Source organism: Hipposideros armiger, unplaced genomic scaffold, assembly GCF_001890085.2.
Source record: "Hipposideros armiger isolate ML-2016 unplaced genomic scaffold, ASM189008v1 scaffold_344, whole genome shotgun sequence".
Classification (NCBI taxonomy): domain Eukaryota; kingdom Metazoa; phylum Chordata; class Mammalia; order Chiroptera; family Hipposideridae; genus Hipposideros; species Hipposideros armiger.
Genome location: NW_017731694.1, coordinates 1735969 through 1744830, shown reverse-complemented (window position 1 = coordinate 1744830; position 8862 = coordinate 1735969). Strand labels below are relative to the sequence as shown.

The 8862-nt window shown below is 37.6% G+C and overlaps 1 protein-coding gene across 1 annotated transcript in view; it reads left to right on the top strand.

The window, feature by feature from the left end:
• RNF13 (ring finger protein 13) overlaps window positions 1-8862 on the top strand; it is a 156571-nt gene that overhangs the window by 98394 nt on the left and 49315 nt on the right. Inside the window, exon 7 of the mRNA XM_019661331.1 lies at window positions 7667-7772. Within this exon, the coding sequence (XP_019516876.1) occupies window positions 7667-7772 (106 nt within the window). The remainder of the gene's footprint in view (window positions 1-7666; window positions 7773-8862) is intronic.

Genomic DNA, 8862 nt, shown 5'->3' with positions numbered 1-8862 from the left:
GCTGTGGAGGGCAGTGTCACTGGCCCTCATATGTGGGATCTGAACCGGGGCCCTCTGGCATCCCAAGCCAGCTCTTAACCAATGCGCCACTCAGCCAGCCCTCTTGTGTTTTTTTTTAAATTAAACTTTATTGGCACGATAATAGTAAAATTACATAGGTTTCAAGTGTACAATTCTGTAATACATCATCTATATATCACATTGTGTGTTCACCACCCAGAGTCAGCTCTCCTTCTATCACCATGTATTTGATCCCCTTTACCCTCTTCTACCACTCCCCTTCCCACTTCCCCTGACTTATTGTCGGTGTCTATGAGTTTTTGTTTATTTTTTTGTCTTGTTCCTTTGAGGTGTTTTTTTTGTTTTTTCACTTAACAGTATATCCTGGAGATCACACAATATGAGTAGATAGTCTTCATTTCTTTCTACTTGCTACATAGAACTCCATTTTGTAGATGGGCTACAGTTTAATCAGCCAGTCCCCTATTGATGCACATTGGAATTATTTACAGCCTTTTGCTGTTTATAAGTAATGCTATAGTGTACAACCTTATACAGAAGTCTTTTCATGTTTTTGCTAGTATACCTTTGGAATAGATTCCTAGAAGTGTAATTGCTAGGGCAGAGGTTAAATGTATATGTATTTTTGCTAGATATTGCCAAAGTTCCATCCATAGGCTATGTCAACAGTATATGAGTGTCATTTTTCCCACAGGCTCATCAACAAGGTATATTGTCAGATTTTTGCAATTTTACTAATCAGATAGGTGAGAAATGATATCCTCTTGTAGTTTTAATGTGTGTTTCTCTTATGAGCAAATTTGAACATCTAATGCATAAAAGCTATTTGCATGTCATTTTCTGTGACGGTTTATCTTTAGCTCATTTTTCCTATTGTTGGTAATTTTCTCTATTTTAGAAGCTCTTTTTTGATTAGGTATGTTAACCTTTGTTTGTGATATATTAACAAGTATTTTTCGTAACTTGTTATTTTAATTTTACTTACGTGTTATTGTTTTAGTGTAATCAAATGTATTAATCTTTTTCTTTGGGCTGCTGGTCTTGTCTTAGGAGTTTCCACTTCTAAGTTACAAAGGAATTTATCCACATTTACACTTGTATGTTTTCATTTTTAACATTAAATCTGTGGCTCATTTGTATTTATCTTATATATGCCTTGGGGAAATATTCATTGTATCTTTTTCCAAATAACCATCTAGTTATCCAAACACTACTCCTTAAAATATTCATCTCTTTAACCCATTTGAGGTACTGCCATAATTCCATACATAACTGAATTTTCTATTCTTTATCTTATGTCTGCTAATACCACATTGTTTTTCATGATAGGGTTTTTTTTTAAGATTTTATTGGGAATTTGAGGGGAAGGGAACAGTGTTGGGGAATTGAGGGAGGGGAACAGACAAGTTGTTGTCCTTTTGTCCTTCAGTCTAGTTGTGGAGGACGTTGCTTCACTGGCCAATGTTGGTGTTATCATTGCGCTCTTCCCGGGTGAGGCAGTCGCTTGCCGGCCATTGAACAGCCGCTTATGGCAGTCACGGCAGCTTACCAAAGTGCATGCCCGCTCCTGGCCAGCCCCACTGCAGCCTAAGCCATCGCCGGCAACTCACAGCAGCCCAGCTCCGGGTCGAGCTGTTGTTCACCATCTTAGCTGTAGGGGCGCAGTGTCACTGGCCCTCATATGGGATCCCAACTGGGGCCCTGCTGTTCAGAGCTGGAGTCCCAAGCTAACTCCTAACCAGCGCGCCACCGGCCAGCCCCATTATAGGATTTTATAATATGCATTAGTATCTGATAGGGCTAGTCTCTCAACTCCCACTCTTCTTTTTTAGGTTTTTCAAAGCTATTCTTGCTTGCTTGTTCTTTCAAAAAATTTTTACAGCTTTATTGAGATATATTTCACATACTATAAAATTTACTTATTTAGACAATTCAGTGATTTTAATGTATTTTATAGAGTTGTACAGCCATCATCACATTAGAATTTTTCCAATACCTCAATGAGAAACCATGTATATATTTGCAGTCATCCTCTCTTCCCTACTTCCTTTTTCCCTACGCCAGCCCCAGGCAACTACAAATCTACTGTTCATCTCTATGGGTTTATCTCTTTTGATCATTGCACATAAATGGAACAATACAATTTTATGATTGGATTTTTGTCACTTTGCATAATGTTTTCAAGATTCAGCCATGTTGTAGCTTTATTCTTTTTCTTTTCTTTTATTTATTTATTTTTTTTTTTTGCTGTATGGACAACATACCACATTTTGATTATCCATTCACCAGCCAATGGATATTTAGCATCTTTCCACATTTTGGCTATTATGAATAATGCTGCTATAACATTTATGTTCCAAGTTTTGTGCATACATATGTTTTCATTTCTCCTAGGTTTATACTTAGAATGGAGTTGCAGGGCTATATGGTACCTCTATGTTTAGCTTTTTGAGGAACTGCCAGATTGCTTTCCAGAGTGCCTGCAACATATTCCCACCAGCAATGTATAAGTGTTCTAATTTCTTCATCCAAAGGAATTTAATAAGTAACTTGTTGGCTCCAGAAAAACCTGATTTTGTTTTTATAAGAATTACATTCTATTTATAAATTAATTTAGGGAGAATTTACATTTTTAGGATGTTAAATGTCCTTATCTGAGAACATGGCATGTCCTTCCATTTGTTCAATTCTTCTTTTATGTACTCAGGAGGCATTTTTTAAGTCTAAAACCTATGTGAGAAAAAAAACATTTCTTGTGTTAATTTATCCCTAGATATTTTATTCTTTGCCGTTGTAAATGGGATTGACGCTTTCATTATATTAACTGGCTTTTATTTGTATATATGAAAGTTTATTTTCATACTGATTTTATAACCTCAGTTTGATTAAATTCTCTCTTACTGTTGGTAATTTTTCTGTTGCCAATAGGAATAGTTTTATCTTTTCTGTTTTAATTCTTATGCATCTAATTTGTTTTCCTTATTTAACCATACTGGCCAGTACCTTCAACACCATGTTAAATAGTGCCAGAGATAATAGGCATCTTTGTCTTGTTCCTCACTTTGGTGAGAAAGCTTCTTGTTTTTTCTGGCTTTTTATCATATTAAAGTATCCATCAATTTCTGTCTTATTGTACTTAACTTTTTAAACTACTGTTTATTCTTTTTTTTAAAGATTTTATTGGGGAATTGGGGGAGGGGAACAGTGTTGGGGAATCGGGGGAGGGGAACAGACAAGTTGCTGCCCTTTTGTTCTTCAGTCTCGTTGTGGAGGACGTTGCTTCACTGGCCCATGTTGATATTATCATTGCCCTCTTCCTGGGTGAGGCAGATTGGTCGCTGGCCTCTGGATGGCTGCTCACAGCGGCTCTTCGCAGCTCACACCGGCTGCCAGCCGCTCATGCTGGCTGCCGGCCACACAGGGTAGCCCATGGCAACACACTGCAGCAGGGGCTGCAGCCTACACCATTGTCTGGGACTCATGGCAGCCCAGCTCCAGGTCGAGCTATTGTTCACCATCTTAGCTGTAGAGGGTAGTGTCACTGGCCCCCATGTGGGATCTGAACCGGGGCCCTGCTGCTCAGAGCTGGTGTCCCAAGCCAGCTCTTAACCAACTCTGAACCAGCTCTGAACCAATGCGCCACTCGGCCAGCCCTGTTTATTCTTTTAACTACTGTTTAAAAGAATAGTATAGTAGTACATTGTTCAGATATGCCTTTATTTATGTAACCAGGAAAGCCACTGGTTATAAGCATGGGCTCTGGGATCAGACTTGTGTGGATTCTAATCCTGGCTTCCATCAGTTCTAAGGTGTGTGACCATCAACAAAAAATTTGTCATATCTGGACCTTAGCCTCCTTCATCTTTAAAAATGATACAGTATTGCTGTGAAGATTAAACACCTTAATCAAATTCCTGAGGACTAACTGGTACATATTAAATGGTTCATAAATGCGAGCTCTTAATCCCTTCTCCCAATTTTTGTCTCCCTCAGAGAGTGCTATGACAGTATCCTTGATCACACATCATGTGCAGTTGTACAAATGTTTCTTTATCAAAAAGCACTTGCAGGTGGAATTGCTGGAGTACAACAGTTTTATACTTTAATAAACAATTATCATATTGCCCTTCAAAAAGTGTCAACCAATTATATTTCCACCAACATTTTAGGAAAACCAATGTTTTCCTTACTCTTGCCAACAATATATATTATTTGTCTTTTTGATTACTTACCGCTCTGATAAGAAGAAAGCTCATTGGTTAAATTAGTATTTCTTTATTCATAAAGAACATTTTTGTAAACTCTTTGGTGTCCTTTGCTTGTTTTGGCCTTTTAGAAAATTAAACTCAAAGCATTTGTTAACTTTTTAGTAGAAAAGATAACATATTGGATGACATACAGCTTTTGACATCCAAAAGGGCAGAGGCAGGGATTGTTTTTGATCATTATGAGTAACAAGGTGCACTGACGATGTTGCTGGGGTGTGGCCTGTAGTGTGGGTCATTTACTCTTCAGGGACCTATTATATTTTCTCTTTTGAAAATGGGGAGCTAGAACAAAGAATCCTTGAAGTTCCTTTCAACTCTGAACTTTCCATCTTCTCTCACACATTAAGGACTCTGATTTTTCATATTTTGTCCCTAGTGCCAGACACAGTGACAGTATCAAGGAGACACCAGTAAATGCTGGTGAGATTAAACTGCTGCTGTGCCACCTCAGGACTCGTCAGCAAGGCAGGGCAGTGTGCCGGCAGCAGCACAGGGTGTGCCACAAATGGGGACACAGGACCAAGCAAACTGGCCTGTCTGGTAGGCGACGTAGAATGTTCTGTGAGGCAGCTTTGAGCTTTGTCTGAAGGGGGCAGGTTCAGGCAAGTAGTCCCCAGAAATAGTGAGGGTGTCCAGCAGGTGGGCTCATCACAGGTCATTGCCTGGAAGGGTTGTTTATGGGACAGAAAGCTTTGGTACGTGGCTGTGTATTCATTGGGGCTCAGTAGTTAGGCTACAGCTCTTTGATCCAGATGGTGGGGGTTGTACATCAAAACAGACAACAAGGCAAAATCTCAGGTGTCAACAGAGGGATTGGGAAATTAGAGAGATTACTGTTATAAAGTTTAGGCCTAGACACCTAGTTTGAAATTAGCCTGGGAACTCATGGGAAGGACAGTAGGAAACTATATCCTGGGTTGCTTAGGACTCTACTTCAATGATCAAATCTTAGCTGAAGAACTCATGGAATGTACTGTATGTAGGGTGGACATGGAGGGAGTGTGTAGGATACTAAGGCTGTTTAAATATGTCCCTTTTCAAATGCAAATTGATCTGGGATTAGGACAGAGATGACTCTGCAGGCTTAGCTGTGGGAGCCTGGACAGACAGAGGAAACAGATAAACAGCTAGAGGACTGGTGCTCTGTTGGAGTTCTCCACCCTGCGTCATCACTGTCACCATTAGCAATTTGGTTAAGAAGCAGCAGTATGTTGAATGCATTTGGCTTTTGATTTAAGATGCTCAAAACCTTCTTAATTGTAGACCCTTTAAAAATCCTCATAATATATCTTGACAGTAAACTAAAGTGGTTTGAGAAATAACACACAAGCGTTAATAGGACATACAGAACACTGGATTTAGAACCTAGGCCTATGAGTCCTAACATGCATACCAGGAAACTCTGGAATTGATCCCATGTCTGTGGTTACACTCACAGGAAGTTTCCAATAAAATCTCTTAATTTCTAGTTCACTGGGTCTTCCTGCTTTGTTCTTTTAGTTTACTTCCCTCACCTAGCAGTTCTGTTCATTTCTGAGCAAGCTCGGGACGTGTCTCATAGAACAGTGTTTATTTGTTTATCTCATTCAGGCCAAATGTACCTTAAGAAGTCATTGACATCAAAGAAGAAGAAAAAACAGTGTAAGACATGTAAGCTTTGCTGTTCCTGAGATATTTAGATGCTACAATGAGTTGAATTGACGATATGCAGTCGTCTGGTTTCTAAACCAGTGTTAATGTACAGCAGTTGGTAGGCTTGGTGTAGGGGTGGTGCCGAGGAGCAGCACCTCATGGAAAGGCTCTGCTACTTACAGTGGCCCCACCATTGCCGTCTCTCAGCCCTGGCATGGGGCGGTTTCAGAGGCTTTGTGCCAAGAACAAGGACAAATATTTGCAGAGGTGGCCTCATGCCAGCTCTGGTATTAAATAGAGCAGCCCAGGCCTTGCTTTTCTCTTTTTACACTGATGATATATCTGTCTCTTTAGTATTTTGTGTAAAGATAGAAAAATGCATGTAATTCTTTTATTGTCCCTTATTCAGCTGGAAAGTGATTGAAGTGAAAAGCTACTTTTATTCTAGCAATCTTAGCAGTTTTGGAGGATATTTAAATTATTAGGGAGAAATTCCTGGTATTATCTTTTTTATTTTTTTTTGTTTCTGGAGAAGCTTGATAAAGTTTATTGGATGTGAATATAAAAAATAATAGCGTGAAAACTTAAAAATCGCCTTGGAATAGAAGTAATTTGCTTTCATGTAATTTCCCTTAAGTACTCTGGTGTCCTAAGCATCTCTGTATGGGGAAGGGTGTCAACCTATTTTTATTTTCTTGTGTAAAATTGAGAATTTATGTTTTGCATTTAATCCTGTGTTATGAAGTACCTGGCTTCGCTCCCTAAAAAACCACCCAGCAGTGGGTAGTAAGCAGAGTGGTGTCGCTGACACCATGAGTCATGTAGCATAGTCGTACAATGGAGAAATCAGCCTTATTGCTCACTAGTATACAGAACCTTGCCTAGACTTAGAACATTTTCTAATGCAGGATTTTGCCACCATGTAAAATTTGCTCACACAACACAAATAGCGTGCCTATCCTGATCCCAGTTTCATTTCATGAATCCCTGTCAGTATTTATAATAGTAATATCACAGTAACTAATAACATGGTTAATAACAAAGGGAAGTAAGGCATGTAACATTCTCCACCCTTCCTCTGACAACGTACGTATTTTTGTAGTTTTGGGGTTTTTTTTTCAGTTAAACAATGGAGAAGATGGAGAATAGAGAGAAAGCTACAACTGTGAATTCCTTACCAGTTTTCCATTCCATATCTCACAGATAATGTAGAGTTCAGAGGCTGTGTTCGTTGTATCTGGTACAACGAGTTCATGTAAAGCATATAGGGAGGAGGGAGTGTATTTTCATTAGTGGTGCCTCCAGCGTTGAAGGAGGAACTGATGAACAGTAATTTGGTTGTGGTGGGGTTCTTGTTCACATACTACCCAAGGTATTGCCATTTTTTAATGCTGATTTTATAAAATATGTGTGCTTTTGCCCAGGTTGCTAAACTCAGTAAATAACATGTTTCCAGGATGGACATAGTAAGTATTGATTGGCTGATTTTCTCTACCCAGTCTAAAAGCTTCTTTTAATTATAGAGAGACGTTATTATAGCAAATATGTAAAATAGACTTAAATAAAGATGGAAAAAATCATCCCTTAAGTTATTAGAAATCATATATTAGAAAATGAGATGTGTCTAGTGGATTGAATTGTAATGTCTAAGTGCTTTTTAAAAAAATATCTTCTTTAATTTTGATTAGCATCATAAAATGGCAACTCTTAATGTTTCTCATTTATTAATCTTTGTTTTCTTCCAGGGGCCACCTTATCTTAGTTCCAGAATTTAGTCTTCCTCTGGAATACTACCTAATCCCCTTCCTTATCATAGTTGGCATCTGTCTCATCTTGATAGTCATTTTCATGGTAGGTAAATTAATTTAAATACCTTAAAAAATAGTATGGATGGCTCTAAAAAACATTGTATTGAATGATAGAAGCCTTAAATAAAAGTACATATTGTATGAGTCCATTTGTATAGCTGGTTCAGGAAAAGACAAAGATAACCTGGGTAAAGAAAAATCAGAACAGTGATTACTTCTGGGGGGGCTAGCATTTACTGAGAAGAGTGTGAGGGAACTTTCTGGGGTTCAAGCCATGTTCTGTAATCTTGAGAGAGGTTTGGGTTGTACTAATGCCTGAATCACCAAATTGTGTACTTAAATTTTATGCATTTCTTTGTATGTAAATTTTACCTAAAAAAAAAAGTGAATTTAAAAAAAATATTAAACTCTAAGTAATGACATACAAGCTGAAGTGTTTTGGGGGAAGTATACTGATACCTGCAACTTTGTAAATAATTAAAATGAAAAAGGATGTATTGATGGGTAAGATGGAGAGATGGATAGATATGTGATAAAAAGTGGTATAATAGTAAAATCTTTATTGTAGAATCTAGGTAGTGGATATATGGGTATTTATTATGAAATTATTTTAACTCTTCTTAATATTTGAAAAATTTCCTATTAAAATGTAAATAAAAAATAGTATGAAGGCTTGAGTTTAAGGGGACAAAACAGTCATTACCAAAGTAAGGTCCCAAAATTCTAAACGGGTCTGCGAGGTCAAAATTATTTTCATAATAATACCAAGATATTATTTGCCTTTGTCACTGTCATTTTCTCAGGGTTTATAGTGCAGGTTTCTAGAGGCTATTATTATATGGTATACGATATCAAAACAAATTGAAGGCAGAAGCAGAAGAATCCTTCTGTAATCTGTTAAGATAGATACTAAGAGATTTGCAAAGATATAGAACAATCCCACAGTTCTCACTAACTTTTTTTTTGTTTTTCATAAAGAATATTTATATTAACATCCAATGAGTTTATTATTGTATTGAATTTATAGATTAATTTAAAGATTAAATGCCAAATCTTTGAAATGTTCAGTCTTCCTATAATGCTATGGTATTTCGTTTCATTTATTTAGGTCTTTCATATCTGTCAGTTTAATA